Source organism: Anabrus simplex, chromosome 1, assembly GCF_040414725.1.
Source record: "Anabrus simplex isolate iqAnaSimp1 chromosome 1, ASM4041472v1, whole genome shotgun sequence".
In the NCBI taxonomy this organism is placed as follows: Eukaryota; Metazoa; Arthropoda; class Insecta; order Orthoptera; family Tettigoniidae; genus Anabrus; species Anabrus simplex.
The window spans coordinates 641,645,389-641,669,063 of record NC_090265.1 but is presented as its reverse complement, the minus strand read 5'-3'; the positions used below and the strand labels follow the sequence as shown (position 1 = coordinate 641,669,063).

Here is a 23,675-nt window from a genome sequence, read left to right as displayed (position 1 = left end):
TTTGCAGCCCACCCAGCTGTGAAGACATTGTAGGCCTGATAATGGAAAATGTTTCTGTTATTTGTTTTCAGCTTTCTTTTGAAATAAAATCTGGGCAATAATTAATTGCGAGTTGGAAGGAAACTTGCCATATAAATACGGCAGACAGATCTACTGGAAAAAATGAAATGGCGTATGGCTTTTAGTGCCGGGAGTGCCCGAGGACAAGTTCGGCTCGCCAGATGCAGGTCTTTTAATTTGACACCCGTAGGCGATCTGCGCGTCATGATGAGGATGAAATGATGATGAAGACAACACATACACCCAGCCCCCGGGCCAGCGAAATTAACCAATTAAGGTTAAAATTCCCGACCCTGCCGGGAATCGAACCCGGGACCCCTGTGGCCAAAGGCCAGCACGCTAACCATTTAGCCATGGAGCCGGACAGACAGATCTACTGTATCTTTATTATACTACTTATTATTTCACATCAAGAAACTAATTATATACCCTGTTTGATAATATTATGACAATAGTTTTACAACATTAGCAATTAATGCTGTGGCGTGACACAATTCCTTTCTGGCAAAAACTGGTGTATACGCCAGGGTTGAATCTCTGTTTGCACATTCTAATAAAAATTAGTCACGTGCATCACATTCTGCCTTGTGAGACTTTTCGACATCCTTAATAGATTTTGTAGCCTTGACCTCAAACACTCTGAGCCACACAAACGTTTATAAAATAGATTGTCCATCACAGTAACAGTGGTCTGAGCCATGCTTATGCAAAAAGGTTCATTCTACGTCAAGAGATATTTCAATAATCATTTATCCAAATGCTGATAGGGAAACTTGTGTAACGCAAGGAAACATATCAATATAATAATGAAGAAGAACACACGAAATTCAGTGCCCTGAGTATTTTTTTTTTTTTTGCTATTGGCTTTACGTCGCACCGACAAAGATAGATCTTATGGCGACGATGGGACAGGAAAGGGCTAGGACTGGGAAGGAAGCGGCCGTGGCCTTAATGAAGGTACAGCCCCAGCATTTGCCTGGTATGAAAATGGGAAACCACGGAAAACCATCTTCAGGGCTGCCGACAGTGGGGTTCGAACCACCTATCTCCCGAATACTGGATACTGGCCGCACTTAAGCGACTACAGCTATCGAGCTCGGTGCCCTGAGTATAGCGTTACATTTTGTATCAACAGTGTCACAAACCCTCTGATTAAATTAATTGCGTTACGTAAAATACATTTGCTCTACTGACCTGATAGTGCTTGCTGTGTTAGTCTTCTAAGTCCAAATGTGGCATTTCAGTGAAGCGATTAAAGCAACGTGGAAGAGAACGATATAGACATCTCACTAAAGCCACACCTTTACATTTAAAATCACTTTAGAATTCAAGCAGTCTGGTATCAAAAGCCACACTAATTACATTTTCAAATGACGATATGGGTACGTCAAGTATATTGAAACATAGGCTTTTACTTTGGTGCAGAAAACTGATTGTATATTACAGAGCGCATTTTTGATGAAATTCCAATTATGAAAGTTTACCTGTGTTTTTTCACATTGTATTCTTACAAAAATCAGTGATCCTTCTCAAATCCTCTAAAGACCCCAAGGCCAAATTTATACATTTAAAAATAGTGTTGTGTTTAATGGACTGTTAGATAACAAAATATGACAAATCTACAAAAATAATATTTTAGGTAGGGGAAAACTTTGGCCATGGAGGCCTTTGGAGTTCTGTGGGGGATATCTTGACATCGTAAGGGGGAAGTACGATATACCTGTAACAATAGTATTTTTGGAATATTTGGAGAGCGGTTCTAGGATTATTCCTCGTTGTGGCATATATGATACGTCCGAGACTATACCAAGCTCTGATATACACAGAGTGCAGCCACCTATGCCTTCCAATAGAAGTCGACAACAACAACTATACAAATATAAAACACAGAATGTACCATGTATGATACAAGAAGCCACCGCAAGTTACACTGATTGTCACAGCCAGAAAAATATAAAAAACATGGCGTATCTTATATGATACATAGCGTTTCTAGAGGCTAAGAAGAGTATATTGTCGAAAGAATAACACATCAAGAGACTGGCGATACTTTTTTGTTGTCGGTGGCAATATAAAGTCTTTGTTTGGAAAACTTACATCTAAACCTCACTAGGAATCACACAGCAATAGGCTCGTTTCACTTACACCTTCACCAAGGATTGAAGTTGGAAAACGTTTCGTATGCTCTGTCATCATTTTTCCACTTTTGCTTGCCTCCACAAGAATGTTTTGAAAGTGTCTTCTGTCTCTTGAATATAGATATACAACTTGTTAGCCAATATACCACTTACCGATAAAGCCATATTAATTGTATATAGTTATGTGGAGAACTACGTACAGCCTGCAACGCATAAGCTGTAGTTTTCTCTCCTCTTTGAGATAGTCTTGACACTGAAGACATTTCGTAATTAAATTGACTTTGGTCACAGGTTGTGCGTTGTTTCGGTTTTCAATTTGCTTTACGTCGCACCGACACAGATGTCTTATTGCGACGATGGGATAAGAAAAGGCTAGGAGTGAGAAGGAAGCGGCTGTTGCCTTAATTAATGTACAGCCCCAGTATTTTCGTGGTATGGAAATAGTAAACCACGGAAAACCCTTTTCAGGGCTGCAGACAGTGGGATTCGAACCCACTATCTCCCAAATACAAGCTCACAGCTGCACGACTCTAACCACATGGACATTCACTCGGTTTGATCACTTTTCGAAACATGTTCTTTCTCCACACTCCTCTCTTTACAATTTGTTTTTACTTTCTTCACTTGGCCGATCACCTTAGTTGTTAGGCTCCTTTGAACAAAAAGCGATAACAACTTTCTCCATAAACTCTTATGCCTTCCGACGCATACTATTATCTTCTTCTATGTCGTTACGTATGACGAATGTAGCAATATATCTGGATGAAAGATGATATTTAGCCTTAAGACTGTCGATAAAAGTAATCGAAGATTTGAAATTTTCCAGGCCAACCAATTTTGACACTTAGACACTTGCAGTGCCTACATTTGCATATGCCAATAGTGAACGGTAGATCCATACGCCCTTGATCTGTCGAATTTCGACATTATATGCTCTTTTGCAGGGCTCGCTTCTACGGACATCTACGATTCTTGATGGATAAAACGCATTTTTTAACTATTTTGACTCAAAACCAAAAACAATAATTCCCTGGTAAGTTCACGTCAAGAAAGAGCTAGAAGAAATGGGTCTACGACCAGATGACGCGCACAAACGACACCTTTTCAGAACCAGCATTGTGACTTTTGGAACTTTGCAGGATGTGAAGTGGACAACTGATGAAAAATGGTTGGATAAACGCTACGCTCGACATAGCGAGTTAATGAGAACCTACTGGATCAATCGAAAACTGAGTAAACGCCAGAATGTATAATGAAACTTATCGTGGTCATTACTTGGACTATTACCGAATAATAATAATAATAATAATAATAATAATAATAATAATAATAATAATAATAATAATAATAATAATAATAATAATAATAATAATAATAATAATAATCTATATATATATAAAGCAAGATGCCCTGACTGACTGACTGACTGAATGAACGACTGACTGACTGACTGACTGAATGATAATCAATGCGCCGGGCTGAGTGGCTCAGACGGTTAAGGCGCTGGCCTTCTAACCCCAACTTGGCAGGTTCGATCCTGGCTCAGTCCGGTAGTATTTGAAGGTGCTCAAATACGACAGCCCCGTGTCGGTAGATTTACTGGCACGTAAAAGATCTCCTGTGACACTAAATTCCGGCACCTCGGCGTCTCCGAAGACCTTAAAAAGTAGTTAGTGGGACGTAAAGCAAATAACATTATTATTATTATTATTATTATTATTATTATTATTATTATTATTATTATTATTATTATTATTAATATTATTATTATTATCATCAACGCACAGCAAAAGCTACTTGAGATAATTGCATGAAAATTTGAGGACATGTACTTACCGTAGTGTAGATGCGCACTAAGGAAGGATTTTTAAAAATTCCTATTTAAAAGGGGTGACAAAGGGTTAAATGTGATTTTATATTTTTGTTGAACATCTCCGTTTTTGTGAAAAATATTGTACTTATATTCATTCATATATTTCTCATATTATAGCATAAATACTATTTTAAAAGAAAGTCTTAAAATTCCGATTTTAAAGGGGTGATAAAGGGTGAAATGTGGTTTTACATTTGTGTTCAATATCTCCGTTTTTGTGAAAAATTTTGTAGATATACATTCATTCAATCTTCGAAATCGTTTCAATAGTACAGTAAAAATCTTGCATTTCTTGAAAATTCGATGGAAATATATTTCTTTTCAAGATTTTTTCAGATGAAATACTTCCCTTATGCGCATGAATCATTGGCTTTTTCCAATTAAAAATGGCCGTGGCACTTTCCAACATATAAGTGTACGCGCTAATTCATTCCGCTTCCGTGTATTTCAAGCCGGTAATCAACCAAGTCCTTAATGAAAATAAAATACAATTAACCGTACGAATGTTTGTCAGTGAATTAGAGCGCAACGGTTAAAGTCAGCGGATTTCAGACTGCAAGAACGCAGGTTCGAATCTGCCTTTTGGCGGCTGTTTTTAAACACAGGGATATTGTTTTATCAAGGAGAATTATTACCGTTTTGTTAGTAAGATATTCAGCTGCGCGTCTACGAGAACGGGGCTCTACCTATGATGAATTCTAATTATTAATAATAATGTTATTTGTTTTACGTTCCACTAACTACTCTTTTACGGTTTTCGGAGACGCCGAGGTGCCGGAATTTAGTCCCGCAGGAGTTCTTTTACGTGCCAGTAAATCTACCGACACGGGGCTGACGTATTTGAACACCTTCAAATACCACCGGACTGAGCCAGGATCGAACCTGCCAAGTTGAGGTCAGAAGGCCCGCGCCTAACTGTCTGAGCCACTCAGCCCGGCAATTCTAATTATTATAAATATGGCACACACGCCCAGTCCCCCCCGCCACCGAAATTAACCAATGAATGTTAAAATCCCAGACCCTGCCGGGAATCAAACCCATGACGACCAAAGGCCAGCACGCTAACAATTTAGCCATGGGGGCGGACAGTTTTGTGATGAGCTATCCACATTCTAAGCATATTTTCGTGCGGTTCACAATGTTCGAGGCCAAGAAATTGCTTCGTTTGTAATTAAAGGGCATCCTGTAACCTTGTAAGGAAGTGTATAGGTATCTGGAAAACAGTCTCACCGATTTTCAGCAAATTTCATCGCAAGAAACAAATCGTAACCAGAGAAATATTGAAAAAGGAAAGTGCAAGCAAGCGTTTGCTTTGAGCCGCTCTTTTAAATGAAGGAGAAACAGGAATGAACAACAAATTAATTGGCTCCAATAGTGGGTTTAGAACTTAACCCTCACTCCTAAGATACAGTTAGCGCTGAGAGATCACAGGTTTATTATAGGCTACTATATGACATTTCTACGCCTGCAGTTCACCCGCATGGCTTTCCTCATTGCATGTAGTATTTCCAGTTCATTTAGAGATATTCAATGAGCATGGCTAAACTCGTTAACCTTTAAAACACAATCCGTGTTTCATGCTCCAGCCTTGTCCCGTAAATCCTTTCTCTCGCGCTAAAGTGAAGTGTTATTGTTCAGTACGATACATCAGAAATGGCTACTATTAAAATCAGCTACCTCCCACTGAAAAATTATGAATGTGTTCATCAAATTGATGACAAGGCTTTGACGTGGGGTTATTTTCTTTTAACAGAGCATATTTTTTTCTTCTGCGAGGGCATATTTTAGTTTGTTTGGACAATATTTGAGAATACGCCATCTCTTTGTTGTACTTAACAGCATCTAGTTCGTCATCTACCCTGAACATCCACGCCTGTATTCTTTGCGCTTTGGTAGGATTCGAGCTTTTAAAGATAAAAATTTCATTGTTCCGTATTGAAATTATTAACATTAAAAATTAAATAATTGAAGTTCAACCAATTCAATACATAAAAGAAAGAAATGTAGTAATTACATTCTTATTTAAATGGGACCGGTTTCGACCCTAGTCCAGGTCATCGTCAGCCGTAAAAACAAGTAGGCGAAATCACACAATGTTTATGAATATTGGAGAAATGGGTCAGTTTCACACTCTGTCAGGCACAAAGTCACAACACTATCAAATAATATATGAAGATTATAAATAAACTTGAAGTCGCAGACGAATAGATTTGTAGAAGCAAACCGCCAGTTCCCGGTGATCAGCACGGCACATTCAAGGTCATGCGCTGCGGTCTCGAACGCCAAAGTAGAGTGGAGAATGTCTTGAAGGTCCAATATTTGTCTCGGTTGCGGGAAGTTAAGTACGTATATAAAAAATATACGACGCAAATCAGTATAATTGAATGAGAACTTGTGCTCCTGCTAAGTTCTTGGAAAACAGTTGACTTTTTCAAGTTTTTACGGCTGACGATGACCTGGACTAGGGTCGAAACCGGTCCCATTTAAATAAGAATGTAATTACTACATTTCTTTCTTTTATGTATTGAATTGGTTGAACTTCAATTATTTAATTTTTAAGGATTCGAGCTTGTCATAATTTACTATACCAAGTAGTGATGGCTGATATTTTACTAACTTTGATTTTGTCACTGATATCTAAAAATCACGAGTAACGACTATTATTACCTACGCCGTCACTGTTATCACGCGTAATTTCAAGGTTTCTCTCCAATGTGACTATCGCGCGCCCTCATAACGCCATATACCGAACTAGAGAATGTTGCTACATAAACTGTGTCTATGACCAGCCGTGATATCACAACATGTGCTGCCGCAACGGTATCCACGTGAAGCGATGTGATCGAGGAAGGAACATCACCATCATTGCCAACCGTATGGACATTTGTAATTTTGTTAAAATAAAGTCAACTTATTGTAAGTATCAAGTATTCATAAAAATTGAGCGCATTCTTTCCGAACATAAAAAATAAACCTCATCATCCCTAGTAATATCAATTTAGGAAATTATCATTGACACGTAGTGTATTTTTAAGCGTGCGTTCAAATTGCATCGTGATTCATGGGACTTCCCTAGAATACTAACGAATATGTGCACATAATAATGTTTCATATTTTGTGGTGATTTATGTGTTTTATTTGTTCTATTTTGGATTAATTCAGTTTCTACTAACAACTAACTTTGATGCAAAATGCATTATGTTTCTGCGTCTAGAAGTAAATTGGCAACGGCCGTGTTCTGTACTGCAAGAAAAATTCAGTCTATTTATGTGTAAGACCTTCTTATATTTTCTTATAAATATCTACAGAGAGAGAGTCACAATAACAAGTCCTTCTCGTGATCACAAGCTACAAGTAACAAGCAGCACGGGCGGTCCAGTGACCGTGATCACGTCACGGTAAAAATCACTAATATCAGAAAAGCAAGGTATCAAATCACGCTGCGACTCACGTATCACGGTATCGCTCATCGCTAATCCCAAGATAGTTGACGTTAATTTCTAATTCAAGCAACTGTACATACGTAATTTCCTGTCTTCCTTGTCATCTACTAACAGTCGCTCGCTGCCGAGGTAATGAGAAGTCAGAACAAAGTACATTACATCACAAGACGACGGATTGTCTCCTGTGAGGTCTTGTTAATTTCGTCTCCCAAACAAATTAATTTCAAGTAGCATTGTCATTGATGTCCCGGTATTGTTTGGCTCTAATAGCTTGGAATGCAAACTATTATTGTTGTTAGGAAGTGTCGTCTAGTCCTCTCTTTCATGCTGTGGCGAGAGTAATATGAATTCTAGGGTCCGACTGCAGAAATTACACGATATTTATGGTTAAACAATATCAAAGTTGGCTACCGCATTTCAAAGATGTTACTTACTTACTTACTTACTTACTTACTTACTCCATGGCTCTACGGTCCTTTAAGGACCTTGGCCTCCTTGACCACAGCTCTCCAGTCGTCCCGGTCTTTGGGACCGTCCGGTTATCTTGATTTGGTTTCTTCTTCAAAGATGTTATTTGTCACTTATGCACTGTCTAAAGCCGATGTTCAAGAGACCATTTCAAATACTGCCCAGGACACTGTTTAACCTCAAATTTTAGGAGTAAATCACAATCAGAGGTCATGTACCATTAAGCATAAATGTTGTATTATAATGTTGAGACGATTCCAGGAAGAAATGCGTTAGTCAGATGACCTCCTGTGGGTCGTCTGCTGCGATATCGTAGCAATTCATTTGAAATGTACGGTGAAGTACAGTTTAAAATACGATTTCTCTTTTCAAGAGATAATATTTAAAACTTATGTCTTGAGTCTGACACAAGGGACAGTCCGTCAACTGTCAACTTGGCTACACTTCTTGGCAATCGATATATTTTGTTTATCTTAGGATAGTTTCCCTGATATAGTAGGTCTCATTGACTACATCCGTTTTAAAATCCCTTGTCCCGATCGTCAGAGAGCTGTCACATACATTATCGAGTGGTATTATATTATATTATATTATATTATATTATATTATATTATATTATATTATATTATATTATATTATATTATATTATATTATATTATATTATATTATATTATATTATATTATATTATATTTACTGCCAAGTAAGCAAACTACAAAGTAGGTTGTGTGTGTGGGACTTTTAGGATACACTTCGCGCTAATTCAGAAAATACTTCGGGAACTATGAGATAGGAAAAGGCAAGGACTAAAAAGGAAGTGTCGTGGCCGTAATAACAGCCCCAGTATTTGCCTGGTGTAAAAATGGTAAAACTACGGAAAACAGTCTTCAGAGCTACCGATTGTACCTTTCGAACCTATGATCTCCAGAATGCAAGATTCATCTCTATAGATAGTACAACTCATTCAACTACATGGTATTATAATTTCATCTTCCATTCGTAGATGCTATTTAGATTACACTCATCGTAACAACACTATATTCAAAGGTACACTCCCTTGTAAGATGGCGAGTCGCTTTAGTGTCGATAATATTATGATATTTCATTTGCACCTAAAGCGATATTCTTATCTGTGGGCAATTCATGCTTTTGGTTAGCCGTATTTGTGTAATGTGTAGGAATACAACAGCTGACTAACGCTGGCGCGCGCACCCACGAATTTCATTGGTTATGACAAGCAAAGAGTTAAATGGAAGATATTTTTCTCTTTCCATTTTCGAACCAATATTGAAGCTTACACAACGTCTAGATAAACACAGACTGAACGTTGTTTATGAAATGGAACATCATGCGTAACTTAGACGTTGTTTACGTAGACGTTGTCTAAGGCTTAGAACGAGTCATCGTTTCTGTAATCGCCCCTGCTGCTGGGGTTCTGATGGGCCGTACCCCTAATGTTTATGCAAAACTCATGGCATAACTGTTGTGCAGACAGTTGTGTATACCTGTTACTCGCTTCAGTAAGTTTACATTCTAACCTATTACTTCCTGAACATCCGGGGTGTAATTATAGCTAACTCTACCGTAGCTCTGTCCGCAGAAACCGGCTTCCCGGGGACTGTCACCAAAAAAGGGAAGTTCACCTTTCACTATCGTAAATGTTTTATAACACAACTGTTTAGAGCTGTCGATTTAATCGATTAATCGATTAATGTGCCTTAGTCGATTAATCGAACCGATTAAATTTGTAGGGTTATGAAGGAAACACAATTGGTTTTCGTTGCGCAAAACCTGTGTATTTTATTGTTATTTGCCATTTGGTCTGCTAGCCTCATCTATTGCACGACTGACTGGTCTTTAAAGCAAGATGATGTTCATATTCAGAAAGGTAAAAGCAATAATACGTCCTTACTTGCTTTCTTGTAAAACGAGGGTTATAACCATCGCTTTTACAATCTATTGGAGAGGAAATACGGGTCAGGCTAAGTAGTATATTTGCGAACCTTTACAAAAAAAAATGTCAGACGGCATAATGGATAGATATGGAGAAGGTACTTGAAAAGATTGTCATTAAGGAATTTCCAGTAATTTTCAGATCATGTGCGAATGGGCAGATACCAATTTCTAGAAAGACACAACTTAAAACCTCAATTCATGTGTTGTTGTTATTCGGAAGAGACTGTCCGCATTCAGCGTTTGTGAACTTCAGTTACATGGCTTATGAACCGACTCGAGGAAAACTTGGTGAAATTTTCGGACTTAAAGTGAATTATTGCTGTAAGGTGATAGAGAGAAAAACAGTGTTTTGTAAGACATGCGGAAAATCGTTAATTTACGCTGGAAGTACAAGTCTTCAATATCATCTTAAACATACCCATCCCTTCCAAAGTGTATCTGCATCGATCAGTGTCTCTGCTAGTTCATCTTCTCAGTCAACTTGGAGCACCTCTATGGCTAAATGGTTAGCATGCTAGCCTTTGGTCACAGGGATTCGCTGGCACGGGGGCTGGGTGTATGTGTGGTCTTCATTATCATTTCATCCTCATCACGACGCGCAGGTCGCCTACGGGAGTCAAATCGAAAGACCTGCATCTGGCGAGCCGAACTTGTCCTCGGACACTCCCGGCACTTAAAGCCATACGCCATTTCATTTACCTAGTAGTGAAGCCTCTGTCCTCTAATACGGAAACTGAAATTACGAATAAACTAGTGATGTGGATTGTGGAGGTCAGCAGGCCGCGTTGTCTTTGATCGTGGTACTGAAGAGGTTTTAAGGTAAGCTCTCATTTATCACTTACCATCTTCCCTCTACAGACACGGTAAAAAACACACACACGTAAATGACAAGTTATATGACGTAGAAAGACCAAATTATTAGATGAATTAATCTCACGGGAGATTTTTCGTCTTACGTAGCTTCTTGGAAGTTGCAGCTGATTGGATTGATTCAAATGGAAAGTATCGTAATTCAATATTACACATTAAACGTGTTAGAAGAAACCACACAAGAGTATGAAGATATAACTTAGTTCGTGAATGGGGACTGGAAAACGAAGTTGTCACTGTTTGCACTGACAGTGTAAAAATTATCGTCCTAAGAGTTCAGAGAGAGAAGTACGACAGTTTTCGGTGTACATCCCACACTCTAAAATTAAGTTTAAATAAAACTATCAAGGAAACTGTGTGAACCCGATCAAAATTCGATTAATCGTCCGATTAATCGATTAAAGACTTTTGGTTAACCGATCAAAGTTTGCAATCGATCGACAGGTCTACAAATTGTTTGGCTCAGTAATTACGAATGTTACTTAAACACACCCAGCGAGTTGACTTCGCGGTTCGGGTCATGTAGGTATGAGCTTGCATTCTGAAGAAGGCGGGTTCGAATCTTACCATCGACATCTCTGAAGATGTTTTTGAGCATCGCTCTCATGTTCACTGAGACACTGAAACCTCCACAGCGCTTCAAGTTAAAACTGTGACGTGCAACAAATACCAATTATTATTATTATTATTATTATTATTATTATTATTATTATTATTATTATTATTATTATTATTATTATTATTATTATAGCTAATAACATGTTGTCAGGATTAAAACTGATTTAGTACTAACAACCAATGAAGATTTAAGATATAAGAACCGTATTAAAAATGTGACCAATAAAGCACTGAAAACCTTAGGCATTGCAATGCGGAAGTAGTTCTCATCTCGCTTATAGACACTCATTTGAAATATCCAGGCTTGAATATGGCTTAGTGACCAGAAGGTACATCACTCTTATAGGGAAGGTTCAAAACAAGTTTATAAAATTCAATACTTTTAAACGGGAGCCTCCGTGGCTCAGACGGCAGCGCGTCGGCCTCTCACCGCTGGATACCGTGGTTCAAATCCCGGTCACTCCACGTGAGATTTGTGCTGGACAAAGCGGAGGCGGGACAGGTTTTTCTCCGGGTACTCCGGTTTTCCCTGTCATCTTTCATTCCAGCAACACTCTCCATTCTCATTTCATAGCATCCATCAGTCATTAATGAATCACTTTGGGAGTGGCGACCCCATCGTACTAATAGCCTATATCTGCTTCATTCATTCCATCCCTGACCCAGTCACTGACTGGAAAACAGGTTGTAGGTTTTTTTTCAATACTTTTAAAGTCACAGTTCCCAACATTCTTAAGTTACTCAAATATGCTCAAAGAATGATGTGAATACCTTGCGTCACAAACAAAATTGCAAAGATTTGAATTTCCTTATACACTGACTGACAGAGCAAATGCAACACCAAGAAGGAGTGGTCAGAACTTTATGCCAATTGCAGGGTAGACTGACGTCACTGAGGTATGCTCATGATGTGAAATGCGCCGCTGTGCTGCGCACGTAGCGAACGATAAATGGGACACGGCGTTGGCGAATGGCCCACTTCGTACCGTGATTTCTCAGCCGACAGTCATTGTAGAACGTGTTGTCGTGTGCCACAGGACACGTATATAGCTAAGAATGCCAGGCCGCCGTCAACGGAGGCATTTCCAGCAGACAGACGACTTTACGAGGGGTATGGTGATCGGGCTGAGAAGGGCAGGTTGGTCGCTTCGTCAAATCGCAGCCGATACCCATAGGGATGTGTCCACGGTGCAGCGCCTGTGGCGAAGATGGTTGGCGCAGGGACATGTGGCACGTGCGAGGGATCCAGGCGCAGCCCGAGTGACGTCAGCACGCGAGGATCGGCGCATCCGCCGCCAAGCGGTGGCAGCCCCGCACGCCACGTCAACCGCCATTCTTCAGCATGTGCAAGACACCCTGGCTGTTCCAATATCGACCAGAACAATTTCCCGTCGATTGGTTGAAGGAGGCCTGCACTCCCGGCGTCCGCTCAGAAGACTACCATTGACTCCACAGCATAGACGTGCACGCCTGGCATGGTGCCGGGCTAGAGCGACTTGGATGAGGGAATGGCGGAACGTCGTGTTCTCCGATGAGTCACGCTTCTGTTCTGTCAGTGATAGTCACCGCAGACGAGTGTGGTGTCGGCGTGGAGGAAGGTCAAATCCGGCAGTAACTGTGGAGTGCCCTACCGCTAGACAACGCGGCATCATGGTTTGGGGCGCTATTGCGTATGATTCCACGTCACCTCTAGTGCGTATTCAAGGCACGTTAAATGCCCACCGCTACGTGCAGCATGTGCTGCGGCCGGTGGCACTCCCGTACCTTCAGGGGCTGCCCAATGCTCTGTTTCAGCAGGATATTGCCCGCCCACACACTGCTCGCATCTTCCAACAGGCTCTACGAGGTGTACAGATGCTTCCGTGGCCAGCGTACTCTCCGGATCTCTCACCAATCGAACACGTGTGGGATATCATTGGACGCTGTTTGCAAACTCTGCCCCAGCCTCGTACGGACGACCAACTGTCGCAAATGGTTGACAGAGAATGGAGAACCATCCCTCAGGACACCATCCGCACTCTTATTGACTCTGTACCTCGACGTGTTTCTGCGTGCATCGCCGCTCGCGGTGGTCCTACATCCTACTGAGTCAATGCCGTGCGCATTGTGTAACCTGCATATCGGTTTGAAATAAACATCAATTATTCTTCCGTGCCGACTCTGTGTTTTCCCCAACTTTCATCCCTTTCGAACCACTCCTCCTTGGTGTTGCGTTTGCTCTGTCAGTCAGTGTATAAAATACGTAATTACAAAACTATTATTCAAATATAATGTGGTCAATCTCTTTCTATACACCACAAATTTGACCTAGAAATATCTTTATTTCAAAGGCTAAATCTGAAAGTTCATAAGAATATCTTAATCAAATATAGCAATGAAACTATACGACTTTATTCATACGTACGTTTATGTTTTGATATTTCTAGTATCACAGAAGCTACATTTAGTTCTCCACGTAACTCTCGTCATTTAATAGAGACAGCGACATTTAAAACACGCCAAAATAAATTTTTCTGATCACACCTTATCAAAACATTACGTTCTTTCAAGGTACGCACTTACTGGCATGGACTTTGCCGACGACATATTCATCATTACTAACAATATGAAAGCTGCATTGGAATTAACCAGAACTGAACGTTTCGGTAATTACGTTTATCAGTTAATGAGAGAAAAATCTGTTTTTATTAATATGAACAATGGTAAACATCTTGAATATCCTTTATACATACAGTATTTGATGCTCGTTAAATGTGGAGTAAAAATTTATCTTGGAGTGTCTTTCACAAACGAATGAATAGTCAGGGTGTTTTCCTTGCAGACTGATAGTACAGCTAGCGCTTTAAGCCTTCCATAAAGATTAGAATTCTGTAGGAAGGTCTTGATTCTAATCAAGCTGTCGAAGCATCGTTCACCTTCTGTAGTATCAAATAACAACTAAATATGAGGCAAAACTGAAGTGTACGCACAGCATCATAATTTTATTTGTATACATTTACACTTCTTCACACTATGCACACAGGTTGATTATGTGCTCTTCCTATTTAAGTCCCACAATTACCGTTCAGTAAAAGTCTGCCCATTTCTAAAATGCAACAAGAAATGCATTTAAAAAAGAAATTGACTTGGCAACTAAAAAAGTGACAGGCTGTAATAGGAACATCTGCTACAATTATGTACGTAAAATGTCTCTTGTGTATTGTAACTAGAAATTGAATTAATCAATAATCATTTTCTGGGATAAGGACATTTAAAACACCCCAGTGAAATGAAATGGCGTATGGCTTTTAGTACCGGGAGTGTCCGGGGACATGTTCGGCTCGCCACGTGCAGGACTTTCGATTTGACACCCGTAGGTGACCTGCGCGTCGTGATGAAGATGAAATGATGATGAAGACAACACATACACCCAGCCCCCGTGCCAGAGAAATCAACCAATGCTGGTTAAAATTCCCGACCCTGCCGGAAATCGAACCAGGGACCCCTGTGGCCAAAGGCCAGCACGCTAACCATTTAGCCATGGAGCCGGACAACACCCCAGTATAAATGGCAGACATTCAAAACCGCATAGGTGCGGTCTGTCGTTTAGTCCGGTCTCTCACTCTCGACCTTACCGGCTCGAGTGGCCCTAGCAGGAGCCAAGACTTGCCCTGGCGTCGCTCTTGGGATGATGAAATAATAATAATAATAATAATAATAATAATAATAATAATAATAATAATAATAATAATAAGGATACAGGATCACTTGGAACAGGTATAATAAAAAAATTAGACACTATAATACAGTGATCAAACCTGAAGCGTTATATGCCTCAGAAACCTTAATCATTGGTGGTGCATGTTTAACCAAAGACATTGAGAAACAAGAAAGGAAAATTTTACGAAATTTTTTTAGCCCAGTTTGTATAGATGGAATATGGAGAAAAGAATCATCCCAGGAGATATATTGTCATTCTGAAAAAATTTCTCACACTTTTCAGAAAAGACGATTGAAATTTTATGGACACATTATCAGAATGAACACTAATAGGCTAACTAAAAGAATTTTTCAACCTGGCCCTTTCGTCTAAAACCAAGAACAGCTGGCTTCGTGAAATTGAAACAGATCTCCAGATAATCAACATCTCAGAAGACATTGTACAGGACAGATGTAAATTCAGAACCAAAATCGACAATCACCACTTTGAAGACAAACCCAACACCAGAGCCCTATAACTTGGACAGAAGAACGAAGGAAGAAGCTCAGCGAGAGGATGAAGAGATTTTGGGAGGAAAATAAGGCCAACATATCAGCTAAGCAAGTTCAACCGTGCTCCTGAGTAGGGCATAACGATGTAATAATAATAATAATAATAATAATAATAATAATAATAATAATAATAATAATAATAATAATAATACAATTTAGTAGAGTATCCGTATTTCCTATTATCTATTACTCTGACGGGCAGGTTTGTCTATCGCATTCTTGTACTCGGTCAGTTGTAATTAATTAATTCATTAAATTATTTGAAGTACCTTGCTCTATAAAGGTGGCCAAATTATTATACTCTATGTATCTTTATTCAACATTTGTTTTAAGTTGACATTTTTACATCGCTCTTCATTCACTGAAATTTTTGGCAGTTATCAATATTCCATTGAACAATGGTATGCTGTATGATTTATATCGTTTGTTTTTCATTTATTTTTACAATAGGCCAACACTGCTGGCTCAAGTTTGTGATGCTCTTGTACCCAACTCGTTCGTTCTTCAGATGTACTTTTGGTCTTATTCAATCCCTTATAGAGTCTAGTTTCATTGCGCATAGGTTTTGCATAGGATTGTATCCACTTAGTTTGTATTTTCTTAGTTCGTTTGATCAGCCTGAGGGCCACGGTGCTTGTGTTGTCGCTGTTTACCGCTTTTGGCGTTCTTGATGGTGGCTTTGGCTGATGCTTTCTTCTTGGTACCTTCAAGTTTTCTGTTGGCTCGTAACCCTTCATTTTCTTGCCGACCTCTATCTTGCGTTCCTCAGACCATTTCCTGGTCTCATTATTGTTTGCTTCTGTAAGGGATGTTGAGGGGTAGTTACTTCTGATCTCCGAGATCCTTCTCTACCTGTTGGGTCGACAGGAACCCAGTGGCTTTACCTTTGCTGGCTACTTTGAAGATCTTATAGGACAGCCTGTGGGAGTCCATTCTGTACAGGTGCGCGTATAAAGCCAGCCGTACTCTTCTGATGGCATCTGTGAGGGTTTCTTGGTGTTGGTAGAGTTCACGGTTTGGTTTGTACCATCGCATTCCATCTTTCTCAGGAACTTCCTTCTTTGTTCTTCGAGGGCTCTTAGGAGGGTCTTCTTAGAGATAGGCACTCTGTGCGCAGAGGATCGGCGGTCTGGGTATTGCACTGTAGTGTCTTAGTTTGACATTCATCGATACCTGTTTTGAGGCGTACAGTTTTCTGCAGGCGTGGCGTGTATTGCCCAGTTTTATTCTCCTCTGTTTGAGAGCAACAGTTTCACTAAGACTTTCTGAAAGCCACTCTCCAAGGCACATTACAGTTCGGACTCTCTTGATATGCTTGGTATTACATTTTTATAAAGCATGCTAAAATTCATAAATATTCAGTCATGAAACCTGGAATATTTTCTTTACCTACGGTCACATTTTAATTTTCCTACGTTTTCTGACAAGACAAATCAAATGACACCTCACTCACTTCTGTGAGACATCTACACACCGCGCGGTAAATGATTTACGACAGCCCACAACATAATTTGGCGGCCATCTTGTGATGGCCTCTTGCGCATTGGGTCCGTTGTAACCTCCTGTGATTTTTAATCTTCTACTTTAAAGAAATATACAAACCATTCCCGTGTATTAAATACTTTTTGAGCTATGATATTTTGAAGTGTTTCATGAAAAGCGTTACATCGACTTTTCGCTTAAAAGACATTTGATGTGCAAATAAAGAAACGGAAATGTTTCCCTACAAAGGTGGTCAAATTATTATACTCATTGTGTCATTATTATATGTATTTTAAAGCAAGTAGGCAATATTCTAGTGTTACGTGACTCTTGAAATTGTGGGCATAGAAATGCAACCTCCAAATTGTAAGTTGGGCCGATGACCTTCGATGTTAGGCCCCTTTAAACAACAAGCATCATCAGCATCATCAAATTGTAAGTTAATTCCACAGCAGATGGCGTGACATTTCAAAAAAATCGCATGAATTAGCCAGGATTCAAACAACAGCCAACTTGGTAGAATCCCGTGACATCGAAACATTGTTTAAAAAATACATTTAGTTACATTTCCTCTATCCTTCCAAATATTTTTGAGTGACCTTTGGAGTTTTGAATGTTACATGGATTTTGAGGTTTTCGCTTGAGCTGACTTGCATCCGGGAGGTAGTATGTTAGAACCTCGCTGTCGGCAACCCTGAGGATGGTTTTCCGTCGTTTCACGTTTTTACACCAGGCAAATGCTGGGGCTGTACCTTAATTAATGCCACGGCTGCTTCCTTCCCGCTCCTTGGCCTTTCCTACCCCATCATTGCCATAAGACCTATCTGTGTCAGTGCGATGTAAAGCAACTTGTAAAAAATAATAATGTTGATCTGTTCATTGCTTCTTGTTTTGAATGCAATTCACACATCGCACTGTGCATTTTCATGTTCCTGGTTTTGGACTTGTTGCAGCGTAACTTTTAGGTAATGGGGCAGAAAAATGGCTTATAAAATTGTCGTTGTAAAATACATTTTAAGAAAGAAAGAGTAAGTTTTCCTCGTATATATATGGGAGACGCATTAAGTTATTAGTCAGAAGTCTGTCAGTAACATTAAGGCCCATATCCACCAACGCGAGTAAAATATTTTATCTCAATTTAAAGCTACGCAAACCGAGATAACAGTTAAGTTTGTATTCATTAACAATATTACCTCGGATAACGGGCATTATCTCGGTTTAAAATTTTACCAGAGATTGGTTGGCCGGTAAAATGGGAAATCTAAGATAATAGCGTTCAAAGATGGCTGCTCGTAGACAGCTGGAATATCTCATTGAACAGCGACGAGTAATATTATCAAGATCATGCAATTAATAAACTTCCCAGGTGGTTAAAAGAGCGTGTGACATATTTCGAGGACTACCACGACACTGATTTTCAGACACATGATCATGGATAACACTTGACAGTGTCAAAGTTATAGATAACCTAAAATGTGACTGAAAATCAGTGTCGTTGTAGTCCTCGAAATATGTCACACGCCCTTTTAACCACCTGGGAAGTTTATTAATTGCATGATCTTGATAATATTACTCGTCGCTGTTTAGACTTCTTTCTTCGCCTCTGCTCAATAGCCGACATAATTGATGCAAATTATTTGCAAACCCGGAATGGAATCAAAAACTTGTTTATATATCGTAGTGCTGCAGCACGAAGTCATTTGCTTCCCGTGCGTCGGTATGAATAATTGACGGTTGAAATTCACACTGAAACGAAAACTTAGTTTTGGTAAAACGAGATAATGAATTCCGTGGTGAATACAGAAGTGGGATGATGACATTATCCGAGTTTTGGAAATCTAAGATAACAGAAAAAGTAACTGACGTTAGTGAATACGGGCCTTAGAAGAAATGCGATATGAGTGAAGTTACGAGAAAAACAGGGTGTACATGACAAGTTGTAAAAGTTGTAAAGATGGTCCTTAATTTCATTACTCGGTAAATATACTGTAGTGTAATAATAATTTGCCAAACTCTGTATTCCATGGCACCGCAGCGAGAACGCAGCGGCTCTCAGGGTATCATGACGCACACTGTAGAGACCACCGCCAGGAGTGTACAAATGTCATGTCTTCAAATGTACATATCTCAAATTTGTCAACATAAAATTTAGTTGCACAAGTATTATTAAAGTGCAGTGCTAGAAGTAGTGTTCATTACCATATTACACCCGAAACTTACAAAAAGACTTCTCAAATTTCAGAGTGGAACTGGAAAGACAGCCTTCTGGTAGTCCCAGCCTACGCTGCAGCCTTCATTCGCTTTTATTCAGCTCGTTGAGTTGCCAGTGCTTCATGTTACGGCTGTGTTGCCCCTGTTTCAAAGTGAGCTGCTTTTTTATTACTATTTGTTGTGTATTCTCTGTTCATAAACTTCGAAGCGATAACATGTAGTGGTGATTCTATCACGAGAAACAAAGGGCACATTCTCACTAGCTTCTCAACAAGGAAAAGTACAAGCAAAACATAACTGGAGCAAATTAGAGTTACCTGAGAAATATTTTGCTCGGTTGCAATTACAATTAGTTCACATAACGCTAGTCTTATGAATATTACTAGTCTTATGAATATTACTGGCATTGTTTCGCATGGAGTTGGAATGATAACAAAGTTTGTAACGAAAAATATATTACTTCATTGTGTGTAGAGTTTTTTAATATCATAGAGATATTAAGTTGCTATCATTGCTAAATATGAGACTAAGTGTGATACCTTCGAATTCTGAAATTGATTTTCCCCCAAAATTTTAATTTTAGTTACTGACTTTTCGAATTTGGGAAAGGTGGTAAGACATAAGAAGTGAATTTTACAGGAAAAGAAAAAAGTAGTCGTGCCAGCATAGTGAAGCAGATGATATTGAACAAATACCATGTAAACTCAAGGAGTTACCCATTTATCAGTTTAACACACAAAGTTATGATTATGTTTCAGGCATTAATTATACGATAAAATATATGAAAAATCACTGTCCAATCAGTTCGTCAGTTGACGTGTATGATTCAAGCACAAATTTCACGGTAAGACGCATGATATTTTTCATCGAAGAAATCCAGCATGCCAATAAGTCCTTTCCTTTCGGTTTGCTGATGGTTGGTCTCTTTCTAGGAGGTTGTAAGGACTGTGCGCTGTTGATAGCGTGAGAGGATCGCCCTCTTTTGAGGATGTTATGCTCCTTCCATGGTTCTAACTCTTTGAATGATTGTCTTGGCTTGATTCATGGAAGTTCAGCTCTAGCAATCCTTATCCAGCTCACAGTGGTAATCATAAGGTGTTGAGTATTTAAATATCTCTTGCTTTCCATGACGAAGTCACAAATATCCCCAGGCGTCATCAACATTAAATGATATGGTTGAACATGTTTAACCTCTCTGATCATCACCGCAACTTCTTCTGGGATCATTGTTGGACACACGCAGTACCTATTTATAAAAGCAAAGAACTAGTATGAACGTCATGTCAAGATACTGGCAATAATGACTTACCATTTTGAATGGAATAGGTTTCGGAGACATTCTGGCATTTATAACTAGGACGAACTATATTATCTATAAACAAGGTTTACACTCAGTTGACTCACCACATGACAAAGGTTATACCAATTTCCACCAGAGCCATGGACTTTCTTACTACCTTCTCCATGCCAAATCTCGTGGATTTAACACAGGTTCCATCTTGCGTAAATCGTAGAAGCAAATCTACTCTATCAGTTTACTTGCTACCTTTTCCAGGTCAACAACTCAATAAATTTTTACAATTCTCATCCCGACGCCTGCATCCCTTGGGGGGGGGGGGAATACATATATCTATTTGAATTTGCTGATACGACGTTCTACATGGGATCTTGAAGATATACCTGTGTTTAATTTTAAGAACTTCCCTGGCTCTCTAAGGTGTGACTGTCTTTAATTTTAAGAACATCCCTAGCGATGATGAGTATTGTAGGATAAATCTGATGACTTTCAAAGTACTCGAGATGTTAGAAAGTACCTGTTCTAGCTCTGGTGGAACTACTGGTTGCGATGTAGTAGAAGTGAAAAAGTTATCGTCACCATCACTTTATTTCTTCCCGTGCCTGCATCCATGCGATGTACAGTATATCGATTACAAGAATACAACACTGCAATTAATTACTTGAAAGTGGCCCTTGTGTGAGGCATGGCTGCATCTTGTCCCCTCAACTTAACATCTACGGCGAGTATATCATAAGGAAGGCACTTGATTATTGCGTTGGATGCATCCCAAAAACTTGTGGTTTGTTGATAACACCACCCTTCTTGCCGGCAATGAGGAAGAGGTTTCAGATATGTTAACAAGAGTGAAGAATGTGAATCTTGGGTATCGACTGGATCTTAACCTCGGTAAGTTCAAACTCATGGTGATTGATAAAGCATCATAGGTTCCAGCTCACAGGCCATTTGAAAGAGCTGGAGGTAGTGCACCTTGGGTCAGCTATCAGTGCTACTGGAAGTTCCTAGAAAGACATATGAAGAAAGATTTTGCTAGGACGAGTAGCTATTATGAAATTACTAACATCTGGAAGAACAGGGAAATTACTAATAATACACAAAGATCCGTCTCGTTGAAACCCATGTATTCTCTGTTTTCTCATGTGGCTGTGAGACCTGCACCGTAAAGGCTTTGGAAATAAAACACATCGATGCCTTTGAAATGTGTTGCTGGCGTAGAATTCTACGTGTGCCTTGGACCGTACGAAGAACCAATGCCTCCATTCTTCAGGAGCTGAAACGCCTTTATCATCGTATCAATGAAAGAATACTGCAGTTCTTTGAACACATTGCGGGACGATCTGGAGATAATCTGGAGGAGTTAATCATGGAAGGGAAGGCTGAGGGCAGTAGACCACGGGGAGGGACTACAACCAGGTGAATACGATAAATGAAGACCTTTGCGTTTCCACTGTGCCCTGAGGAAAACTGAAAATCGTTCGGGATGGCGAAGCTAAGCAAAGATGTGACCAGCAAAGCCAGTGGGGTCACGACTCTCAGAAACGAGTAAATCGATTTTATGTGATAAAAAATAACGATTTCAAGTGAAAATAACAAAGAAAGTAGTTACAAGTAATTAGATTACTTTACTCAGTTACTTCCCAACTCTGACAAGGAGCCCGCGATTTTAATCCAGACGAATGCATGTGGAAGTTTTGGAATGGAATGGACATCCTTCTCGTTTGAATTATAAGACCGCATATCTCGTAGCTAATAATGACAAGAGAGATAACGGTTATGTATCAATGCGGCTTTACCTACTATAGTTTCACAATAGTCATATGGAAATAGTAGTTTCGAAAAGATTATTGGTTTTTAAATCAGCAAAACAGTACAGAGAGTATTACCGCCATTGCCACAGAGATTTACAGCATCACTAGCTGAGTCAGTGGCAACTTAATCTCCGTATATTAAGGTGATCATTGCGGTTTTTTTAACAGCATATGCTATTCAAAGATTCTGAAGGTTATCGGGATCAGATACCTGGAAATAATAATTATCTACTGTCTGTATAAAAATCAATCTGCAGTAATAAGAATCGAGAGCTTTGAAAAAGAAGCAGCAATCCAGAGACGAGTGAGACAAGGCTGCAATTTGTCCCCGTTCCTTTTCAATGTTATATAGAACGGGCGGTAAAGGAAACCAAAGAGTAAATTGGAAAGGGAATCACAATCCAAGGAGAGGAAACAAAAGCCCTGAGATATGCGGATGATATTGTTATTTGATATGAATCTTCAGAAATCTGAATAAATTGTTGAATAGTATTGACAGAGCCTTGGGGAAGGACTATAAGTGCAATACAAAAGTAACGGAGTGCAGTCGAACGAAGTCAGGTGATGCAGGAATTAATATTTGATAAGGAAATGAAGCCTTAAAGGAAGTAGATGAATATTTTTACTTGGGTAGCAGAATAACTTACGATGGCAGAAGGAGGGAATAAAATGCAGACTAGCACAGCGAAGACCTTTCTTAATAAGATAAATTTGCTCACTTCGAACATTTATTTAAGAATTAGAAAGATTTTTGAAGACTTTCGTCAGGATCGTGGCGGTCTATGGAAGTGAAAAATCGACCATACTCATCTCAGAAAGAAAGAGAATGGAAGCTTTTGAAATGTGGTGTTACATAAGAATTCTGAAGGTGAGATAGATCGAATCACGAATGATGAGATACTGAATCGAACTGGTGAGAGGAGATCGCTTTTGGCTAAATTTGGCGAGAATAAGAGATAGAATGATAGGACCCATCTTAAGACATCCAGGACTTGTTCAGTTGGTTTTTGAGAGAAGTTTAGGAGATAAAAACGGTAGGGGTGGACCAAGGTATGAGTATGACATGTAGATTAGAGTAGATGTAGGATGTAGTAGTTAGTCTACCTAGAAATGAAAAGATTATCACGGAATAGCGTGGCGTGGAGGGATGTATCAAACTAGTCTATGGACTGATGATGCAAACAGCAGCATGCTATGCAGCT

General features: G+C 39.4%; 1 protein-coding gene across 2 annotated transcripts in view; it reads left to right on the top strand.

The window, feature by feature from the left end:
- Positions 1–23,675, top strand: part of Trhn (tryptophan hydroxylase) — a 177,785-nt gene that overhangs the window by 18,882 nt on the left and 135,228 nt on the right. Inside the window, exon 2 of one of the 2 annotated variants that reach the window (XM_067135741.2) lies at positions 19,400–19,520. The exons of the other annotated variant lie outside the window; for it this stretch is intronic. Coding sequence (XP_066991842.1) covers positions 19,400–19,520 — 121 coding nt within the window. The remainder of the gene's footprint in view (positions 1–19,399; positions 19,521–23,675) is intronic. 2 annotated transcript variants of the gene reach the window in all.